Source organism: Eretmochelys imbricata, chromosome 25 (assembly GCF_965152235.1).
Source record: "Eretmochelys imbricata isolate rEreImb1 chromosome 25, rEreImb1.hap1, whole genome shotgun sequence".
NCBI lineage: Eukaryota > Metazoa > Chordata > Testudines > Cheloniidae > Eretmochelys > Eretmochelys imbricata.
The window spans coordinates 8,032,594-8,056,008 of record NC_135596.1 but is presented as its reverse complement, the minus strand read 5'-3'; the positions used below and the strand labels follow the sequence as shown (position 1 = coordinate 8,056,008).

General features: G+C 49.6%; 1 protein-coding gene across 1 annotated transcript in view; it reads right to left on the bottom strand.

Annotated features, from left to right (window-relative positions):
* Positions 1-21,531, bottom strand: part of ACER1 (alkaline ceramidase 1) — a 29,271-nt gene extending 7,740 nt beyond the window's left edge. Inside the window, exons 1-3 of the mRNA XM_077805462.1 lie at positions 21,439-21,531; positions 6,351-6,465; positions 4,167-4,305 (exon numbers count right to left, since the gene is read on the bottom strand). Coding sequence (XP_077661588.1) covers positions 4,167-4,305; positions 6,351-6,465; positions 21,439-21,531 — 347 coding nt within the window. The remainder of the gene's footprint in view (positions 1-4,166; positions 4,306-6,350; positions 6,466-21,438) is intronic.
* Positions 21,532-23,415: the final 1,884 nt, after the last annotated feature.

Here is a 23,415-nt window from a genome sequence, read left to right as displayed (position 1 = left end):
GCACATCTGGCATGTAAATATATTGATATGCCAGCTACAACAGTGCCATGAGAACGCCTGTTCTCACTTTCAGGTGACATTGTAAACAAGAAGCAGGCAGCATTATCTCCTGCAAATGCAACCAAACTTGTTGGTCTGAGTGATTGGCTGAACAAGAAGTAGGACTGAGTGGACTTGTAGGCTTTAAAGTTTTACAGTGTTTTATTTTTGAATGCAGTTTTTTTGTACATAATTCTACATTTGTAAGTTCAACTTTCATGATAAAGAGATTGCACAACAGTACTGTACTTGTATGAGGTGAATTGAAAAATACTATTTCTTTTGTTTTTTTACAGTGCAAATATTTGTAATAAAAAAAATACAAAGTGAGCCCTGTGCACTTTGCATGCTGTGTTGTAATTGAAATCAATATATTTGAAAATGTAGAAAACATCCAAAAATGTTTAAAGAAATGGTATTCCATTATTGTTTAACCATCACAATTAATTTTTTTCATCTCTTGACAGCCCTAGTTAATATTAATGAAACGTTGCCCTTCTCTAGCACCTTTCAGTGTTTTGCACAATGAGCTCAGCCTCACCCCACCCCTTCCCCATGGGGTTGGTGGTGTTATTCCTATGGTACAGATGGGGAAACTGAGGTACAGAGAGAGGAAGTGACTTGCCCAAGGCTTCAGAGGGACTCCATGGCAGAGCCTAACTGAGATTGGCTAACCATCACCCCAGGCACAAAGTGATCCATGTGCACATTCACAGTGACAGTGCTCAGCCGGTTAGCAAGTCTGCCCAGGGCTCCCATCTCCTTAGCGGTCTCTCCCTAGATCTTTCTGCAGTGATAGCTTGGGGGTGGGGAGGTTGGAGGGTGGCGAGGGCTACACAGCAACGGGATCTCAGCAAGGGCAGGTGACTGGCACTACATGGGGACTACAGACACTTCCAAAGTAGACACCCTGGAGGGCACAACGGGAGGGTGGGTGGGAGCAAGTTAACTATACATCAGCCCCAATTCCCAAGGCTGCTGGGGTCAGGACGTGTTGGATCAGTCCCTCAAAGCTGTTCTGACAGCAGCTTGTAATGGTCCCCAAGGGACCATTATGCCAGTTGTGATTGCTGGAGCACAGTGCACTCCGGCTTTGCCTCCAGCATGCCGCAGAGAAGGGCTAAGAGGAAACGGCATGGATCTGGCTGCACCAGCTTCCTGGGAGTTCCCCCGTTCAGGGGGAATCCTCAGCTGTCAGCTTAGGGCAGCTTTAAGTCTGCTTTGGACTGCCAGAACAGCATAAGCAGGTTTACAACGAGGCAAGATCTAGTCCCTTACGTAGGACACATGCTTTTACCGGCTTGTCTCGTTGTGGTTCCTTCTTTCCGTCTCTAATACACGGCACAGGCTGCCCTTTGGCTAGGAAACCGTGTTTGTTTTATTAACTGAATCACTCTGGGAAGGAACCCCTGTGTTTAAATGTTGGCAAACAACATTTTGTTCCCTGGTAGCTGCCCCAGCTGAATCTCTGGGATCTTCTGCAGGAAAGGAGATGAGGACGAACGGCCGAAATCCTCCCTTCAGGCTGCTGGGATAGGATAGCCAGCTCACTGCCCTGATGCCCCGGGACAAGGCTGGCCTGCTGCAGCAGGCTTTGAGTGAATGATCCCTGCCACGCAGTCCCATTCTCTGTTGCCCTCCCCCTTCCCCAGGCCTTTTCACTTTCAGAAATTCAAGGCAGGTTTATGTCCAGGACAGGCCCATTAGAAATGTCCCGAAGAACCAAATGCCCCTGAAGGTTAATGCTATCAGCATGCCTTTGCAGAGCCCAAACCAGCAGCTGACTCTAAATTTGCACCCAGTTCCTGCCTGGAGGTCTCCCAGTATGGAGCCCAAGTATGCTTTATCCACCCGGAAAGGCCCAGAGCTGTGCCTGGCAGAGGGCAGGGGTCACCTGAGCAACAGTTGGACTGAGACAGCAACAGGGCAGAGCCCAGGAGAACAAGACCAAGAGCAGAGTCTCCCAGAATGTCTGTTCTCCAAGGGAAGCTTCCCAGAAAGCAGGCACACCTCTGCGGGAGAGAGAGGGGATTTTCCAAAAGGCTCCTTGAGAGTAAGGCTGGGTTGTCTGGCTCTTGGGGTGGGCATGGAAGAGTTGGGGATTCCCAAAGGAAAAGAAGGTAGAAATGGCGACAAGAAGCTGCAAGCACGAGCCGCTTCTGCTTTGTGCTTTGCCGGAGAGGCAGGACGGATGCAAAGTCAGTGGGAGTTTTGCTTGCATAAGGGGACTGCAGGATTGAGCCCAGTGGCAGGAGTTCTGTCACTAATGACAACCCTCCATTTCTCCTGAAAACCCATTCAGATTTTGCCCATTGCTGAACAACAATAGGGCTCTCGCATGGGGGCATTCACGTGCAAATCCCTTGCAAGGTCCCTCCACAGCTCCTCCCGCCCAGGGCTCTGCAGTGAACTCCCGATGACCTCCTCTTTCGCCTGGAAATGACAAACTCCAAGTGTCACCAAGCCCAGCTTAGAGAGCAAAGTCTCACCGGCCTGAAGGGGGAAGACAGACTGTCTCCGCAGACTCTGCCCTTACCCCACAATGAGAAATCCAGAGCTGCCACTGTGAGGCTGCCCTAAGCCACTCCTCTGGGTGCGCTCATGGATTTTATTGTGCAATAGTGCTAGTCGGACTAGGAAATGCCCAGCACAATGGGGCCCACTGGTCCTGGTTGGGGACTTGGGGGGCTCCTGCAAAACCAGAATAAACAGTAATAAAATAAGCCATGAGAAAAACAATTGCTCCCTGTGAGTGAACAAGGACAATTGCAGGGCTCCTTTGTGGCTGGTCTGGACTTTCCTCCCCCACTGCTCTATTTGCCACCTGTCCGGTTTTTGGCTTCTGAGTGCCATTTAGAGTGCCCGGTTACTGCAGGGCAGGAGGAGGTGATGGGTCATTACTGCCTCCTATCTGCAGGTAGGCTTCTTGAGACAATCCAGCGAATGACCAGGGGCGGGTGGTGAGAGGAGCAAGCGATGGGGGCAGGGTCTTGGGGAAAGAGGCGGAGAAGGGGCGGGGCCTGAGGGAAGAGGTGGGGCCTTGGGGGAAGAGGCGTGGCAGGAATGGGGCCTCAGGGATCCGGTTACCAGGAATTAGAAAGGTGGCAAGTGCTAAAGGAGGAGTGGTAGCAACCAGTGTATTGATTTTGCCCAATGCTGTTCCTTATAAATATTTTTCCAACCGTTTTTATTTTAAGAGTTCTTGCATCGCCATGTTCTGGAGCAGGAACTTGAAATTGAGCAGGGGATGGACCTGGGGGCAGCCTTCTGCTGTCCCCACGAAAATCCAGCCAGATTTGGTGGACTTATAAACTGCTGAAAATCCCCATTTGCTTGTGCTCAGTGGAGCTTCTGATTTGTTGCTAAAAGCGTCTGAATATTCCATCTGCACTGAGCATGCTCCCCAGAATCTCCCTGCATCATGTGGAAGCAGAAATCCTGAACTGAACCCCCCATACGGGAGAGGACACAGACAAGATGGAACATCACCCTCATCCTCATGCTTTCTTCCATCAAAATACCCTTTGACTGAGGCCTTGTGGGCTGGGAACTGGGAGACCATGTGTCCTAAACTCACTTCTTGTAGCAGCTGGTGATATAATAAGCAACTTTGTCCTTATTAGTAAGCCAGCAACCCTGCCAGAACATGAATTCGCTAGAGCTCTTAAAATAAAAGTGGTTGGGAAAATACATATAATGGGAGGCATTAGGCAACCTCATTATAGTGGTTGCTACCCACTGAGAGGTTATACAAACAGGAGCTAGATCTTAGGTCTCTAACTTGGCAAACCCAAGTCTTCTCCACTCAGCCACACGCCCTGTAAGAGCGATCTTGCCAAGTCTATGTATTTGAAATTCTTCATGCTCAGCCCCCTTGTAAGCTTTGTAAAGAAAGCCAGCTCCAGCTGAGATGAGCTCTTGGAATGGAGGATCCCCTCATGGGTCCATTGACAGAGCTTCTGCCTGTGAACGATGAGGTTTCTGGTTCCCAGTACAAGCGATGGTACCCTGCAGGGTGTCTCCTCTCAGTAAGGCTAGCTGATGAATGGGGGATTCTCTGGATCAGACAAATCCAATATAGTGTCACAGCCCTGGAATCTGCACCACGTGTCCCGCCCAGGTTGTACCTGTCCTTGATAAATCCCGGGAAGTAACATTTTGGGATCCAAAAGGTGTACGTCAAGGCAACTGTCCAGAGGATGGAGAGCTCATCCAGCAGCTGTCCCACATAGCTCAGGGTCACGTGATAGTAGGTAGAGAAAATACCTGCAATGAATGAGGCAGGTTGTGTTAATAACCTTCCTCCTTGCAGCTCAGCACCCCCCTCAAGGAGACAGTCCGCTGCAATTCCTGGGAGAGATTCTCTGCTTCAGAAGATCCCGCAGTTCAGTTTCGTCCCACCAGCCCCTTGATGCTTGTGTTGCAGGAACCCTCCCTGCCTTTCAGGCCTTCGCTAGGCCAAATCCTGCTCAGCTGCTGTTCCTGTCTCACCCCAATGGACACAGCAGGGTTGGATGTTTATAATGGAGACTAAGGTCCAGCCCCACCTGTCCAGTGGGGGAGAACTGGGTGGAACTCCCTTGGGAGGTGGCAAGAGCACTCCTGGCTTAAGCAGAGGAGGTCACGCTGGGCACCCCTTTGGGGGCTTGGTGTATCCGTGGCACAGGACATGCAGCCTCTGGTGAGCCTGGGCCGCAAGAGAGCACAGCCAGGAGTCAGCGAATGGGAGATCTGAACCCTTTGGGCCTGATTCCTCTTTATCCTAAGGCCCCTTTACACTGCTTCTGGCCAGGTAAAAGGCCTTCAAGTATGATCGGGCCTTAGTGCAAATGAGAATCAGCCTTGGCGTTCAGTGGGACTGGGTGGCAGGGGAGGTTTCCATGGCAGACAGCATATGCTCCTATTTTCAATTTCCAGATAAACACACCACCCCTTCTTCCTATGGGAGCTCCTAGGCGCCACCCTGCCAGCCACGGAGAGCACAGGGGGACTCTGCTCAGAGTCTACATAAAGGGAATTCGTCCCATGCCAGTGAAAATTCGTTAATATTGTCAGGGCTGCTAGTTGGGTGGCTGGGTCATTGTTACACATTGTGAAGGACTCGCTCCCCACGGAGGCCCTGATTCAGGAAGATCCCAAGGCACTTGTCTAAGGTGGCACACATCCCCGTGCAAGTATGAGCTTAAAGTTAACCATGTACTTAAGGACCTTCCTGAATCAGCGTCTTAGCCTGTAGGGAAGTGAGGCAGAGGGGACCTGCGGGAAGTGTCCTGGGATGATGGAGGGGCTAATCAATCCCTCTTCTTTTCACCCTTTTCCATAATACGAGAACAAAGGGTAGCTCCAAAAGTGCGAACCTGAGACTCTCCTCGAAGCGTCAGTGGGTGTATCTACGCTGCAGGTGGGAGGGGTGGTTCCCAGCCCGGGCAGTTGTACATGATCTGGCTGTGCTCAAGCGAGCCTGCCGAAAACAGGAATCTGGCTGCAGCAGGGCGGGAGACCCCTCAGGCTGGCCACCCAAGTGCAGCCCCATCCGAAGTCTTAGGTGCGTGCTTGGGCGGCCACACGGCTATTTTGGCGTGTTAGCAAGAGAAGCTATCACGTGTACACCTCCCAGCTGCAGGGTAGACCTACCCGGTGTGGGAAAGGGCTAAACTATCCTGCAGGCCCCCAGGGCTTTACTGAGAAAATATGTAACCCGCAGGGAATAAATAATTGGGCTGCATTCTGGCTCCTGCTTTGGTGACATAAAGGGGCTGGGGAGAAGTCCCTTGGTCCGAATGCAGCTTAGGGCTTGCATATACAGCCTTTTGCCATCCCCTGCCCCCTTGCAGACCCTGGCATGCCTGAAGGGTTCAGCGCTACAAGGATTCTGGGCTGCAAACCAGCCCATTTAAGTCTTATGCCTGGGGCCATTTTAAATCCTGCAGGCAGCACAGAATCTGGGGGTACGTCTACGCTGCAAGGAAAAACCCATGGTGCCAAGTCTCAGAGCCCAGTCAATGGATCAGGCTTGTGGGGCGTGGGCTGCGGAGCTAAAAACAGCAGTGTGTAGACTTTCCCGCTCGGGCAGGAGGAACCTGGGCTCTGAAACCCGGCGAGTCAATCGACCCAGGCTCTGAGAGTTATCGCTGCAGTGTAGACATGCCCTAGGGGCCTAAAGCTATCTTTGGCTCCTCCCGGGTTGTGTCCTTTCTTCAGCATCTCTCAGGAGAGTAGCACAGAACAGAATCTCGCTCCACAGTCTGGTCCTTTGGAAAGCTGAAGGCAGTGGGGGTTATGTTAGGCCTTTTAATAACCCTGAAACATACCTATTAATAGGAACATGAAGGAGATGCTATAGGCAGACAGGGGGCGCTGTTGGACATATTGGTGGTTCAGGTACAGCAAGATGGGGAAAAGGAGGAAGAAACTCACATTGCTGATCTGAAAAACAACAAAGCAACACACACATTCAGCTTCAAGGGCAAAGGACCTGTGTCAGCTCGGGCAAGTCACTTCACCTTTCCATGCCTCAGTTTCCCCCTCTATAAAATGGATACCTACCTCCAGTGAAAAGCACAGTATGAGAGTGAGGGGTTGTTAAAGGTGCAAGCGGCGAAGGGGTCAGTCAAAAAGCAGGGGTGAACATGGGTGTAGAATGACTCCTGGGGAGGAGGGTACTGCTGTATTCTTTCTGACTGAAGTCAGCAAGCCAGTCCTCGGGCCAGATTCCTGGTGTAATTCCATGCAAGTCAATGGAGACATGTCAGGAGTGAGTCTGGCCCAGTGAGGTTAAACTGGCTTCTTTACTCAAGCATAGCCACCAAAATGCAAGTGTTCACCCACCCACTCTGTCTCTCTCTCCTCCCCTGACTCCTTCCCCAAACTCCTCTAGTACCACCAGCTCTGTCCAGCTAGCCCTGAACACACAAGGGAATCTGGGTGGTATTGACTGGGAATGAGGAGCTTTGCATAAAGAGGCCAGTAAACCAGGATGGGGAAGAACTAGCATTTGCAAGGGGTGTGGGTGGGGTGGGATGGGGCAAGAGCAGGAAGATAGATGGGGTAGGGATTAGACTGGGGCCAGAGTAATGGTGTGTTACTTGGGAAGCTCTCTAGGGCGGAGGGTAGGGAGAGAGGTGGCAGCTATTCAGTACAGCAGTGATCCCATGAAGAAATAAACATCCGTTAATCATACTTGTAAAATTAATGTGACAGGATGACTCTTCCCAGTCCCATCTTCAAAGCACTTTGTAACAATTACATGTTATTACAGTAATTAGCATGTTTTAATATGTTTAGAATCACAGAAATGTAGGGTTGGAAGGCACTTTGCGAGGTCATCTAGTCCAGCCCCCTGCTCTGAGGTGGGATCAAGTATACTCACACTGACCCCTACAGGTGTTGTTTAACCTGTTCTTAAAAACCTCCAGTGATGGTGTGATGGGGCAAAGAGGCCCACACCAGCAGAGAGCCTATAGGCCAAGCTAGCTCTGCCCCACTATACCTGTAGCCAGTGCCAAGCCTGAAGGGGGAATAAAAGGAGAGAGTCTGGCTCAATTCTGGGGTAAGACATTTTAGCTGTCTAACAATGTGCAGCAATGTCCCACAGTGGTTTTGGGCAAGAGGAATCTTTTATCCAGTTGAAATTGCAAGAGGAATTGAAAGAGGTGAAATGTAGCAAGGACACCAGAGCTAACATCCTGATTCTTGTGAAAAGTGCCCTGAAATCTCTACAGACCACGAGGGTCAGGAGCTTGGCGTTAAACTTCATCTGAAACGTAGCACCTTTGGGATGCATCTGTTAAGTACTGAACCAGAGGGAAGAAAGCCAGATGATGAACAACCAAGATGACTTCCTGCCTCGCCTAGGTGGTCCTCCTTTTGTCTCCCATCTAGGTACGAACTTGGGCCCTGATCCTGCAGTCAGTTCTGCAGAGATGGACCCTCATATCCGACTGGACTCTCATTCATCTCATGAATCTGATTGCAAGATCAGGCTTTGCTTATCTTGTGAGACCCAAAGGGATCTCAGCTCAAGGTAACATGGCTGTAGGCTAGAATGAAGTTGTTAGAGGTATGGTGCACAGGCTAGCATACTTGGGATGCAAATGTTGACGCTCTCCTTTAACTTCTACGGATTAATCTTGAATTGCATCAAGTCTTTCATGAAACCAGTTGATGCTTTTATTTACAGGAATTTTCAGGCCAAGGAGATCTGCCTGTTGTTGTCATTTAGCACTAATTCCTGCAGCATTTGCACCCTGGACTGGGCAATTAACCAAAACTAGAATCGGCGCAGCCTTACCCTTCATATCTTCAGGTTGTGACACAACAGACGCAAGAGGAAATACTAGTCCCACTGATGAGATCAGTGACAAACTGTTCAAGAAAGGCAGAGAAAACATACCAAAGATGTAAAAATCACAAACAGGCTGTAAAAACATTCCTGAAAACCAGGTAAAAGAGGCTCCTGGAGAACAAACAGGGATTACAAAGGACAAGTGAAGAGAAAGTGTGCACAGAAAGGATGGCAGAGTGCAGATTACAGGAGTTAGCGGAAGGAATTAGCGCTGGTTGCTCAATCAAACACTCAGCAGACCGGAAACATAGATGTTTAAGGTTGCCCACACAGATTGCCTCATCGTGCATTGCGACAGTGTCCTTAATATCTGATCTCAACACGATTTCCCAAAAAATACAGTCTGTGAAGCACAGCAAGAGCCGAGATTAGTGGAAAGGTATAGTGTACAGGAGGATGCTAGGCTGGGAACTGTGCAAATGAGAATCAAGAAATATCAGACTAGCTGAAATCAGGGCAGTTAAGCTTGGCAGCTAGATGCTGAGGCACTATAATATTGTTGGCCATAATGTCAGCCCATACCCCTCAGCCGTGAACCCTTGGAAAATTAGAAGGTAGCAGCTGACCTCCTCCAAGCTGCTAAAGGGATGGCAACAGGAATTCACCTCTAAGAGTGAGTCAGTTCATTGACTTTCCATCTCTTGGGTTCACATACAGGTTTAGCTCTTGAGGAGAGTGAGTCAGAGTTATAGGTCCCCATTTGTCCAGGTCACATCATTTGGCAAGATTCTCGGTCTCAGTTTAGGAGCAAACCTGGACTGGGATAGCAGAGATGCTTCCAGGGAGGACTGAGCAATAGCAGGGCGGTGCGAGGTGGCCCTGGACTGGTGTAACGGGGCATGCTGCAGATCAGGCTAGAGGTGCAGGTGTGGAAGATTTTTCCAAAGAAGCTGCCTGCACTGTACATGGCTTAGGTCAGTGCTGTTCACTGGCACTAAATTCATTTCCACAGAAAGGGGATCTCCCTCTAGGGAAAATACCAGAAGAGGCAGCAAGAACTACCAGGCTGTTCTTTGCCCTAGATTCTAGTCAGACTGAAACCGGTCGTTCAGCAGATGGTATCTCCAAGCCACTCCTTTGGAATCCATCTCATGCTCTAACCGTCACCAGCAGAGCGGGACTGTACATACCAATCAACCTTTGTCCCACTGCCAGGCACACCCACCCAGTAGTATCAGCCTGGGCCCGTTTCAGACACTGTATCATATCATAATCCGACTCTGAATCTGTCTTGCATTGCAAGAGCAAAATGGCAAAAGCTCAAGAAACAGGTTCAAGGGACATTATCAGTGATCCAAAAGAATTTTCCTTCAGGCACAGGCATTCTTCGACTTTTAGGCCACCTTTTAATAGCGAGACAGTCTCCTGGGCACACCTCCCCTCCCATTCATGATTGTATAATATCCCTGGAGCTAAACGAGCAATGACCCACATGGAAAAGTAAAACATTGACGTGTTTCCAGCTGCCCAGTGCAGCGAGGGTTAATCAAGCTGGATGGGATTTTCAAAAGCACCATAGAGAGGGAGGTGCCCGACTCTCACTGAAAGCCAGTGGAAAGTTGAGCATCTAACTCTCTTGGGTGATGCTGAAAAACCTGATCTTCACTTGCTCTGCATTTCGTCTCTGGATTAACACGGGTGGAACTGAGAGTGTGGAGGGAATAATTGATTTTTTGGTTCAGTGGCCAAACCGAGGGCGGGATTGAGTTCACTTGGAACCAGAACTGATTGTTTTCAGGTTTCCTGGAGTCAGAAAATGAAAAAAAGAATTTCATTTGTGTTGACTGCAGTGTTTAAAATGTTGATGGGAAACCAAGTGCCCAAACTGTTCATTTGGAAACTGTCAAAAAGGAACATTGTTTTGACATTTCCCCAAAATTTTTTCTCATTTTTTTTTCAGCTGAAACTCTGTGCCAAATTCAACCCAAATTAGACACATACACCCCCATGCACTTTTCTGCAAATTTACTATTTGCTGAAAATATTTCACCCAGCTCTATAACGGGGAGCAGGATTTGGCCAGGTGGGGTGGAGAACAAACCACGACATCTGTGATTGGTAGAGAACCGGTCTCGTCCAGAAGGCAAAGAGACTTTCTCACCATGCTGTACCTGAGTGGTTGAGAATAATTATGTGAGCATAATCAATGATTATTGCTCACAAGTTCCAGGACCTAGATTTACCTGACACCCTAGGGCCTTCAAGGCTTCAGCTACTAACAGTAGAAGCAAATACCGATGAAGCAAGCTGATGAAGGGTAGGCTGAGAGACTAGCTTGACGGTTCTGCCTGACACCCATCCACTCCCCATCCATGGGATCCTCTGCATTAGCAACAAGAAGCCATGATCAGAGGGCATGGCTACAGTGGAGCTGGAGGTGTAATTCCCAGCCCAGGTAGATGTACACGCACTAGCTCTGATCAAAGCAGCGTACTAAAAATAGCGCTGTATTTGCGGCGACCCGGGAGGCAGCATGAGTTAGATGGGACTGTTGTCAGGGTAAGTACTTAGGCAGCTAGCCTGTGCTGTTGCAGCTACACGGCTATTTCAAGCGTCCCGACTCGGTCAAAGTTAGCATGTGTGTGGCCACCTGAGCTGGAAAATGCCGCGCCAGCCTGCAGCATAGACTTAGAATCAGAGAACCAAGCCGACCAGATTTAGCATGTACTGAGCAGACACTTATGGTAATTCAGATGTCACCAGATGGCTTCATTAGATAATGCCTCCGCTGAGAGACAAAGATGACTGGGCCACTCAGCCGTGCCTATATTTTGAGAAAATGCCACAGAAACGGTGGTCGTTCCCAAGAAGTGAGGGAAGTTTGACACTCACAGTCCACTTGGAATTGCAGAAGGCTTTTTGAAGTGTCCCACAAGCTGCCGCTTCATAGAACTGTGGGATCATTATTAATAAAAACGCAATAGCAGAGAGAGGCTCCAACGGAGATCAGGGCCCCATTGTGCTGGGAACTGCACAGACACCTCATGAGACAATCTCTGCCCCAAACAGTTTGCAACCTAGATCAGGGGTCCCAAACACACGGCACGCGGGGTTATTTTCTGCCACCCACCAGCTCCTTGCGGCACCCCCGAACCCCTCCTGCAGCCGAACCCCTTGCCCTGAGCACCCTGCTGCACCCCTCCTGCACCCCAACCCCCTGCCCTGAGCCCCCTGCCACACCCCACACCTCTCCTGCACCCCAACCCCCCTGCCCTGAGCCCCCTGCCACACCCCACACCCCTCCTGCACCCCAGCCCCCTGCCACACCCCTCACCCCTCCTGCATCCCAACCCCCTGCCCTGAGCCCCCTGCCACACCCCACACCCCACCTGCACCCCAGCCCCCTGCTGTGCCCCACACCCCTCCTGCACCCCAACCCCCTGCCCTGAGCCCCCTGCCACACCCTGCACCCCTCCTGCACTCCCTGGGGACAGGGAGGGCGCGGAGTTGGGGGGTGGGGATTTCAGGGAAGGAGTTGGAATGGGGGCAGGGAAGGGGTGGGAAGAGGTGGAGCAGGGCTTCACTGAAGGGGTGGAGTGAGGGAGACGCCAGGGCAGCCGGGGAGGCAGGGGTGGTCAGTGGTGCGGCCCTCAGGCCAATGTACTAGTCCTCATGTGGCCCTCGTGGTCATTTGAGTTTGAGACCCCTGACCTAGATGGACATGAGGCAGAAGGGGAAGTGATTTGCATAAAGTCCGTGGCAGAGCCAGGAATAGAGCCCATGTTTCTTGATTCCCAGGCCAATGCTGTACCCACTAGACCATGCTATCTACCAATAAAACAGCTACCCAGAGTGCAATGGGACTGCAGTGGTGGATTAGAATCCCGCGTGCGGGGCAGAAGCTCATCTGGAGGAAGCTGACTAGTGTGGACACACTCCACTGCTGTTGGTTCTACCCGTGCGATCCTGACAGTGCCCTGACCAGCGGCCCAGCACGCTCGTGTAGCTGCTGCTGCGGGAGAAGCCCCAGTGGGGCTGGGAGCAGAATGTAGCCCTCAGCACAGTGTATCCTAGCCATGGGTTATCTGCCACAGCCGTTTGTTGGCAGACAACTGCCGGGCCAGCTGGTTAAAGCACTGGGTATAATAGCCAGTGTGAGAGGCATTATGCTATCTAGTTAAGCCTGAATTCCAACTTCAATTCTAACCCCTCTTTCTAGCTGCTAATAACTTCCCAAACAAGTTCCTTTTTTGTGCTGAAATTTTCCATGCTGGGTCTGAGCCTGGAGGCAATTTAAAACAAACAACCAAAAAAGTTTGATCCAGATCAGTTCAGTTTCAAGCATGAAAAGCAAAACAGGCTTCTCTTCCCCACCATCAGCCGGGTGGAGATTCTTCTGATAATGCGTCTGGCTGCGTAAACTTTCCATACCCTTTTCTCTTAGAGATTCAGGGGAGTAAACCCACTTGATGGAACAATTGGCTTAAGTGCTTGGTGGAATCAGACTCTAAGCCTTAACAATGTGCATGGTGCTGTACAAGGAGCCACGGGAGCGGTGCACCTTTTGAAAATCCCACTAGGTGCCTATATTCAGATTTAGGTGCCTGAATCCCCTTAAAGATCTGGCCCAAATTCCTTACCCTGAGTTTCCCACAATCTTTGGGCCCAGTCTTGCTCCCATTGAAATCAATTGAAAATCTTTCGTTGGCTTCAGTGGGTGCAGGATTAGGCCCTAAATACAGGCGGATACCAGAGGGGCTGGTCAGTCACAAACTTCTAATTGATTTATTGAGTTTCTCCATTTATATATTTATCTGTATCTAATTCCCACTTATTTATATTTGCCAGAAGCTGGGAATAGGTGACAGGGGATGGATCACTTGGTGATTCCCTGTTCTGTTCATTCCCTCTGAAACACCTGGCATTGACCATACTGGGCTAGATGGACCTTTGGTCTGGCCGTTCTTATGTTACCGGCCTATGTGAGTTTACAGCTGTCCTGTTGTCTTGGAAATATTGATTTACTGCTATGTACTTGTACTGCATTTAGAATGATAATTTACCATTAATGATTGATTTTCATTAATCATTATTAATAATATGTGATGATGTAATCTGAGCTCAGACTTGGGAGAACAGAGACCTTGGATTCTTCTATTCCTGGCTTTGTCAAAGACTTACTGTGTGACTTCACACAAATCATAGAAATAATATAAGATGAGATAAGGAAGCAAAAATGGGTCCTGAGAAAACTGTACCCATTGGGTTCAGTTTTAATCATGATTGCGGGCCGTTCTGGGCTTGGGCTTATTTTGTGTCTGGCTAGGAGGCCAACATTAGACTAGTTAGGAACATTATTTTCATAGATGTGTTTGCAAAGCAGAGACTAGAGATGGATTTAGGAAAGTAGCTGTAGCTATCTAAAAGTTACCATTGCACCTGCGTTGGTCTAGGATATTTCTCAGACAGAAGAATAATTGACAGCTGGTGTAACTGAAATAATCATTGCCTGCCCGCAGCTAAGGGGCTGATCACAGCAAGTACCACTAAAATTCTAAAGAAAATGAATGACTAGCAACAAACCACAATGGAAGAAAGCCAGTCACAGGAGGAAAGCTTAATAGGAAAGACAAAGCAGACTGGTTTCAGAGTTGTAGCCCTGTTAGTCTGTATCAGCAAAAACAATGAGGAGTCCTTGTGGCACCTTAGAGACTAACAAATTTATTTGGTCATAAGCTTTCTTGAGCTGCAGCTCACTTCATCGGATGCTGAGCTGTAGCTCACGAAAGCTTAATGCTCAAATAAATGTGTTAGTCTCTAAGGTGCCACAAGTCCTCCTTTCCTTTTTGCGCAGTTGTTTCCATTGCAAAGTGGGTATAAGGTGCTACCACTCCGATCTGGTGGCAAGTTTACATTCATTTTGTCCTGGTGAAAATGACAGCACCAGGTGCAGGGTAATGGAGAATCAAACCCAAACCTGAACAAAGGACAAAGCAAACTAGCCCTAGGGAAAATTAGTTTTGCTTTTCCCCAGTGGGACAAGTCCTGGAAGTACCCAAGCTAGTTACTGTGATGTATTGAAAACTGTGTTAAAATTATATGCTACCACTTTACATTCTCAGGGTTTCCTGGTCCTGCTTGCAGGCCAGAGGGCTCTGTAAAGAGGTGTGCAGTCTACATTTCAGCAATCTGTCTGCAAAGAGTCAGCCTAGAACAAGGTGGGGTGACTTCTGCCTCTCTGTCTAAGGAGCAGTTTGCTTTCTCTCTCTCTGTTTTTTGTTCTTGTGTGTTCAAGTTCTGGATTTTAATAAATAAAGTAATGTAACGTTGCAAGCTGCTTGAAGGATAAAACCATAAAATACTCCAACTTCCCTCTCTCTATATGACTTGGATATAGAGTTACCAAGTTAGATCCTAGTTATCACTGGTAGTGTGTTGGTGGGACAAGGGGAGAATATTATCCAAGGCTCAGAGGAGACAGGCTACACAGGGCTTGACAGTGTCAGGGAGAATCCTTGAAGTTCCTCCTAGATGCTGATGGTGTAACCGTTTGTACTAAGGAGCCCATTCACCTAAAGAGAGCTGCACCACAGCGGTGTTGGAATATACCACTCTGAGTGATTTCCCTTTCAGATTTACATGGTTTTTCTTCTTTGAGTACGGGGAGTTCTCTGCTGACCCTCTATTCTCTCAATGGCCCAGATTCCCATAGGTATTTATGCACCTAACTCCCATTGAGTTAGGATCTGGCCAATATCTCTCCAGCCCTGACCAACAACATGACTTGGGCCCAGATCAGCAGGAAAAGATCCAAAACCTTCAAGCTGGCCCGTGGAAGCCTGAGAGGGAAGTTACTGAGAGTGGTAAATTCCAACACCCCATTAGGCTCCTGTGCAGGTGGACATTAGAATCCTATTACAATGAATGAAGTCAAAAGACAAACCTGCTTCCTGCTTCCTTATCTAGCCTCCCTGTTTATGAGCCCATTAAAGCTGCTTGAAAACTGGCAGTTTGTCTCCAGTGAATCACCACTTTAGTTGTATCAGGACAACTGTGTGGCCCAGACCTGGATCTCTCTGAGCCTAAAGTCTTTCCAGCAAAGATGGGGTTGATACTGCTGGAATGGGGATAGGATGCAATTGATCGAACGCTGTACCTTATGTAGCTTGCTGGTTCCGTTTCTGTTAACGCCTGAGGAGAAACTTGTGCTCCTAGGTTTCATGGATCACGAGGTGCGTGAAGGAAGATGATGGGCTCCATGAGAACCAGAGCCAAGGAGGCACAAGGGGACACATGCAAAAAGGTGTTGAGATGGAAGTGAAGGGAAATATACAAGGGATTGTTAGCACCCTAACAATATCTGTCTCTAAGCTCACTATTTCCTTGCGCTCTGCCATCTGTCTGTATCCACCGGGTTCCTCTTGTCTGGTACAGATTGCAAGCTGTTTGGGGCAGCTTGTTAGCTTTTGTCTGTACATCGCCTAGCACGATGGGGTTATGGGTCCGTGGTTGGGGCTCCAAGGCGCTACAAGATATAACTAATAATAAATAATAATAGGGCAGCAATGGCTGGAGAATTTTCACTTAGCTACTATGAATTATTACACTTCTGCTACTGAATTACAGTGCAATCATAACTATAATTCATTGATTACATATTTAACTGTCGATTTAATTTATATGTAGCCTTATCTTTTGTATCTAATTTTTATATAACGTTTTAAAAAGGACTTGATCTAAGACATGGGATGGAACAACACAGTCTTGCATGAAGTTATTCCGTAGCAGCAAACCACAGCGGATGGTAAGAATATAACTTTTTAGATGCCACCCAGGATCGTTTTGAGAAGGAGCCTTCATTGAAAGTTCTGCTGATTTAAAGCTGCAGCTGCAGCCACCAATAGGGAGGGCCATATCCTCAGCTGGTGTAACTAATTGGGCATAGCTCCACTGAAGTCAACACTGATAAATATCCAGACAAGGATCTGGCCCCAGGCCATGCATGAGAGATAAAGCCCAAAAGATTTGTATAAAGTGCCGATGCATACAGAACGCGTCGTATTATTTATTCATTTGAAAGCACCCACTGCTGTATTGTGCACCTCACAGTGAAAACAAAAGGGGCAGATTTTCATGCAAATTATCATAGTTCGACCCAGCTGAGGGTCTGCCTCAAAGAGGATACGATCTGCCTACAACTTGGCCCTACCAGTAAGGGGTATAAACAGACTGAGGGGGAAAGGTGGGAGGAGAGGAAGGACAAAGGTGCCGATCAATGTCTCATCTGATCCCCAGCCAGTGCTGTCAAACACCTTATCTAAGGCTCACTTGTGAGCTGGTTGACATATCTGCTCAGGGGAGTTGGGTGTATAAGATACCACTCTACTCTCCCCTGCGGGGGTCGTTCACCGTTACAGGTCAAAGTGCAGCTGGGAGAACCACCACCGTGGGGCTGCTACTGTCAGCTCCCTTGCAGATAGAGGAAGAGTGGATCGAGCCCTGAATCTAACCCCAACCCCAACGCACTGGCCAGCGCAGAGGAGGAAGTCAGCTGTGCCACAAGAAGAGCTGGGATAGCTGACTTCCCCCATGGAGCAAGCCGGGAGCAGCTGACTCTGCTCCTGGGGCCCCATCCTCAGTGCACATTGCTAGGTGCCAACCCAGCCCTTCGTGTCTTCTAGGGACTGGGGCAGAGAGTTGCTAGATAAAGCTGCACCTGGAAAAGACTAATAAGCTAATGCTGGTAAACTGCTGAAAGCAACTGGAAGGTGCGGTGAGGATTGTTTCTGCCTGCCAATGACGGGTCATTTTTTGGGGGGGGGCGGGGTCCAGTGCACCTCTGAGTAATTACCTGGTTTAAGGGAAAGCATCTGGGCCTCATAAAGGGAAAGGAAGAGAAAGATGCTGCTAGAAGAAGCTGTTTAGAGTCAGCCGAAGGGCCCTGTAGGAGACCCTGAGGGACCTTGAGCGTGGAAGATGGGGTTCGCCTGCTGATTAGAGAGAGCTGAAGAAGGCTGAGCTGGCGAGGAGAAGGGCTGCTTGGTTAAGAGCTGACTGGCACAGAAGACTAGGGTTGCCAACTTTCTAATTGCACAAAACTGAACATGCTGGCCCTGCCCTGCCTTCCCTGAGGCTCCGCCCCTTCTCCAAGCCCCTGCCCCAACTCACTCCAGCCTCCCTCCCTCCGTCTCTCGCTCTCTCCCACCTTCACTCACTTTCACTGGGCTGGGGCAGCAGCTTGGGGTGTGGGAGGGGGTGAGGTCTCCGGCTGGGGGTGCAGGCTCTGGGGTGGGGCCATAAATGAGGGGTTCAGGGTGCAGGAGGGGGCTTCTGGCTGGGGCAGAGGGTTGAGTGCGGGAGGGGGTGCAGACTCTGGCTGGGGTTGGGCTCTGGGGTGGGGCTGGGGATGAGGGGTTTGGGGTGCATGAAGGTGCTCCGGGCTGGGGCTGAGGGATTTGGAGTGCGGGGGCGGTTTCCAGGAGGGAGTTTGGGTGTTGGAGGGGGCTCAGGGCTGGGGCAGGGGGTTAGGGTGCAGGAGGAGGTGTGGGGTCTGGGAGGGAGTTAGGGTGCAGGAGGACATTCTGACCTAGGGTAGGGGGTTCAGGGTGCAGGGTCTGGGAGGGAGTTAGGATGTGGGAGGGGGTTCTGACCTGGGGCAGGGGGTTGGGGTACCAGTGGGGATGCGGGGTCTGGGAGGAAGTTAAGGTGCTGGAGGGGATTCTGACCTGGGGCAAGGGGTTGGGGTGCGGGCTCTGGCCAGGCGGTGCTTACCTCAGGTTGCTCCTGGTCAGCAGTGCAGCAGGGCTAAGGCAGGCTCCCTGCCTGCCCTGGCTCCGCACTGCTCCCAGAAGCGGTCAGGGGCTGCGGATCCAGCGCTGGGGATCGGGGCAGCATGCAGAACCTCCCTGATTGCCCCTGCGCCTAGGGACCAGACACGCTGGCCGCTTCCGGGGAGCTGAGCAGAGCCAGTGCTGATCGGAGCCACCAGGGTCCCTTCCCGTTTGAAAACCAGATGCCTGGCAACCCTATAAAGCACCCTTTTATACTGCCCCTTTAAGTGAGCAGGTGTGCCTGCCCGTTGTTATTAGAGTTCTCCTTCCGGGCATGTCGCAGCTGTTGTACGATGATCACAGGACTATGGTCCTGATTTTTCTCTTGCTGAGGACCTGCTCTGAGGGGTGCTGAGTACTCTTAACTCCCACTGACTGTAATAGAATAGCTGTGGGTGCTCAGCACCTTGCAGGATCAGGCCCTTACACCTGAAGGCAAGAGCCCTATTGAGGAGAGCACTTATGGATGTTCTTAAGTCCACCCCCCAGTCAGGACAGCACTTCAGAACATGCTTCAGTCCCAGGGACCTGCTTCCATCCCCTGGGACTTAAGTACATGCTTCAACATCCACTTAAGGGAGGCTTTCTTGAATCGGGAGCTGAGCCTGAGTGTGGATCAAAATTACCTTCATGGGGTGCGATCCCACTGCAGTCAAAGAAGTAAGGCCCAGATCCACACAGTATTTAGGCTCCTATTGTCCCTTGATTTCATTGGAAGTTCTGGGCATAATAAGTGTACAACTGGAGTGAGATCAGGTGCCCCCAAGGACCAGAAAAATCTCTCTCTCTCTCCGTGCAGTTGCTCTGTGTTCAAACTGAAGGGACACAACTAGCCACTTAATCACCAAAACAAATCCTGTAAGGTTCATGCTGTCTGCAAAATCTATTTTCGTTCTTGGTCTCACGAGTTGGGCACCTGGGTATAAAAATACTTTTATCTCGTTCTCCATCCTATGAGAGACAAGCTCGTGTGTGAGGCCTGGCTAGTGGGAATGAAATAAGACAAACCTGGTTAGGTCAGAACTTTAGGCATCCAGATTTGAAAGTTAAGCACCTAACCCCATATTTAGACACTTAAGGCGACATTTTCAGACGCACATATAGGATTTAAGAGCTTCAGTCCCGGATTTTTACAGTCATTGCTTGGCTCAGCATTCCAATGCCTGTCTCCTTTTCAAAAGTGACTTGCGCCCACCGTCTCAGAGGTATTTCAGCATCTAACTCCCATTGATTTCCTCCTAAATGCCTTTGAGGGTCGGGGCCTTAGGTCCTTTTGAGAATCCCATTGGGGCTGATCCGCATCTTTAGTATCTTTAGTTAGTATCTTTAACAATCTGGCCTGAAGAGCCCAAGTCTCTTTTGAAAACGGGACTCTGCTCCTACATCTCGTGACATTTTTACCTTTGAACTTATTTAGGTGCTAAAAACCATAGGGCCAAGATTCATGATTTTTGTGAGTTTGAGACGGAGCTTCGTTTTCAGAGGGTGGATTGCTCACCGCTTTCTGATACCAGGCCGCTGTAGGGTATCTTTGGGGCACTGAGAACTGCTAGTCCCATTTGAGAATGCTGGCCTAAGTGTTTGACTTGAGTAAACCAAGTGTAAAAAATGTTAGTATCCTTGCTTGCTATTCCCCCGTCCGATATGGGCCCACTCAGCAGCGATGCACCGCCATTTGCCGGGCAAGTTAAATGCAGCGTAGGCCTTAGTCAGTCAGACCGTGGGTGCCAGTGGCAATGTAGGGCGACTTGCACGGATGATGACATTTGCTGGGTTGTGTAAGACCAGGGTAATGTATACCACGGGGGTGGTCTATCTGGACCAAACTCAGCTCTGGTGTAAGCAGGTGCAATACCTCTTTAAACCCAGGGTTGTGAGTTCAATCCTTGAGGGGGCCATTTAGGGATCTGGGACAAAAATTGGGGATTGGTCCTGCTTTGAGCAGGGGGTTGGACTAGATGACCTCCTGAGGTCCCTTCCAACCCTGAGATTCTATGATTCTATGAAATCTGTAGGATGTGTGTTCACTTGCACTAAGGGGGAATTTGTCCGGGGGACTCCAGGGTAATGTCTACTCTGCAGCTGGCATTGTGCCTCCCAGCCTGGATAGACAGGCTCATGTTAGTGGGCTAAAACGCAGTGTGGACATTGTGGGATGGGCAGTGGCTAGCCACCCGAGCTGGGACCCAGGGGATCAGACAGGTTTAGATGCAGCTGGCTAGCCTGAGCCACCACCAGCTTGCGCGGACCTAGCGCCCGTCTGTCTGCCAGGGCTGGGAGGCTCGCTCCCAGCTGCAGCGTAGCTGTACCCATAGAGAACTGCGTGAATTGCATGGGTTCCGCGATCGACCAGAAGTTCCACTCCGCCATGCAGGCGCTGGTGGTGGGTTGGTAGGGGGAAGCTGCAGTACTGTGTTAAGGGAATTGTTAAAACTGGGAGATATCGCAAAAGGAAGAACCATCTCCATGGATGATGGGAACGTCCAGAATTAGAACAGTTATTAAACAAGAGCCTGGGGAGGGATACAAATCCACAAGCTTCAGGGTTTAAGCCAGTTCTTAACTATTGGGGATGGGGGTAAGAGGAAACATTCCCAGGACAGGTTATGCCATAACTGCCTACTGCAGCACCTTCCCCTGAAAAAGCTGGTCCCGGCCACTGTCAGACAGAGGACCCTGGATTAGATGGGCCCTCTTCTCTGATCTAGCCTGGCAGTGACTGCGTTCTTAAGTGCGGTGGGGATGTGGTTTGTTAATGCATTAACATTCCATTTTCTGGAGTCGTGGGTTCAGAAGCTGGCTTGCAGTGCGTTTCAGCCCCTCATGTATTTTTCTCTGTATTACATGAATCTGGCTGTGGTGTATACAGCAATTGGCAGAAGAACTGCCGGACTGAAAAGCAGGATTTTCGCAGAGCTCTCAGAGTGGGAACCCTGCACCGTACCCACCGCCAGGATCCCCAACTCCAGCTGACGCTGTCAGAACCTCACTTTCATCAGCAATAAATATCCCATGATTTACCTGGCGTTTAGCACCTTCTTTCCATCCCCACTCTCCCAAAACACTGATATTCAAAGCAGAGGGGTGCCTGGAGACAGCCAAAGCACAAGCCCACTTCTCAGACCTGCCTGGCCTCTCCCATCTCCGCTTGCCTCTTCCCTCGATTATACACAGCATTTGCCCCACAGTTGCTGTTTTCAGCTGCCCCAGGGATGTGTGTGAGTTTCACAGTCACAGCACAGCAGTCCGCAGTGAGTCCTTGCCCCCCTGGCTGCTCACACTCACCGTGTTGTAGTACTCCGCGATGACCTCAGAGTGCTCAAAGTTGCCTTCGCACCAGTCGACTTCGGAGGTGAGGTAGGTGAATATGCTCGGCATTTTGGGGCTCCCTCTGCCAAGGGAGAGAAGCTGGTTAGGTTGTTCCCGGAGAGGAAGAGTGCACTGCACACCACTAGAGAAGAGGTGAAACCTGCTCTGCCTGCCTGCCCTCCTGTATCTCTATTCACGAGCACACACTACACCAGCCAGTTTGAGCAAAAAACCAACATCCAAGCCCTTGGCAGTCACACTGCTTGTAAAACTAGGGTGTGCCACTGGGTTAAACTAGAGATAAGCCCAGGTCCATTCACCCGCCCCCTTGTTTTTTAATTCAAACCAAGGGCAGGGCCAGATCCAAAGTCTGCAAACGGACGTGCTCCTTATGCTGCAAACCAAAGTCCTGGATCCAAACTCCCCCACCCTTGGGGGATGGGGTTTGAAATCTGGATCCAGACTTTATGGCTTGAGCCCCATCTCTAATTACAGCAGAGAGGAGAGAAAAGGCGAGGCCCCTTTTCTCCCCTTCACTACCATCCCCTGCTCCCCAGTTGCAGTTATGGGAAATTGATCATGTGAGCCAGACACACCTCAGCCTAAAGAAAGATAAGAAAACACCAAGGCTGTGGGGAAGTTCCTTCCTGACCCCAAATTTGGCAACCAGTGAAAAACCGCCATGGTTAAATGTCCCAGAGGCCAGATTACTCCTGCTTCAGAAAAGGTTTGAAATTGTCAAGGTGTTTTTCAGTCGTTCGGCCCCCTTTAGGTGTGTAATTTACGTTCAGCAGAGCTGGGGTGTGGCTGGGCCCCGTCTCTGGTTTCTACGGAGCTGAGCAGCTATTCCTTCTGGTTTTCCCACCCCTGAGAGATGTAGCTGAGTCAACCTCACCTTTTAGTGTAGACCTGGCCTAAGTCTCCTTCTCTTCCCAACGTGCATCAAATTGCAGAATGTGTCTTCCTTGTCCCTTGCAGCTCAGGAGCTGCATGGCATTCTGGAAACTCCCCAGATATAAGCACTAAAACAGCTGCCAGCATCACTGGTCATCTCTCTCACCAGACATAGAATCATAGGACTGGAAGGGACCTCGAAAGGTCCAGTCCCCTGCCCGCATGGCAGGACTAAGTATTATCTAGACCATCCCTGACAGGTGTCTGTCTAACCAGCTCGTTAAAATCTCCAATGACGGAGATTCCACAACCCCCCACAACACAATTTATTCCAGTGCTTAACCACCCTGACAGGAAGTTTTCCCTAATGTCCGACCTAAACCGCCCTTGCAGCAATTTAAGCCCATTGCTTCTTGCCCTATCCTGAGAGGTTAAGGAGAACAAGTTTTCTCCCTCTTCCTTGTAACAACCTTTTAAGCACGTGAAAACTGTTATGTCCCCCCTCAGTCTTCTCTTCTCTAGACTAAACAAACCCATTTTTTCAATCTTCCCTCATAGGTCATGTTTTCTAGACCTTTCATCGTTTTTGTTGCTTTTCTCTAGATTTTCTCCAATTTATCCGCATCTTTCCTGAAATGTGGCGCACAGAAGTGGACACAGTACTCCAGTTGAGGCCTTATCAGCATGCAGTAGAGCGGAAGAATTACTTCTCGTGTCTTACTTATAACGCTCCTGCTAATACACCCCACAATGACATTTGCTTTTTTTGCAAGTGTTACACTCATATTTAGCCTGTCATCTACTATGACCCCCAGATCTCTTTCCACAGTACTCCTTCTTAGGCCGTCATTTCCCATTTTTATGTGTGCAACTGATTGTTCCTTCCTGAGTAGAGAACTTTGTATTTTCCTTATTTGAATTTCATCCTGTTTCTTTCAGACCATTTCTCCTATTTGTCCAGATCATTTTGTATTTTAATCCTATCCTCCAAAGTACTTGCAACCCCTCCCAGCTTGGTATCATCCGCAAACTTTTTGAGTGTACTCTCTGTGCCATTAT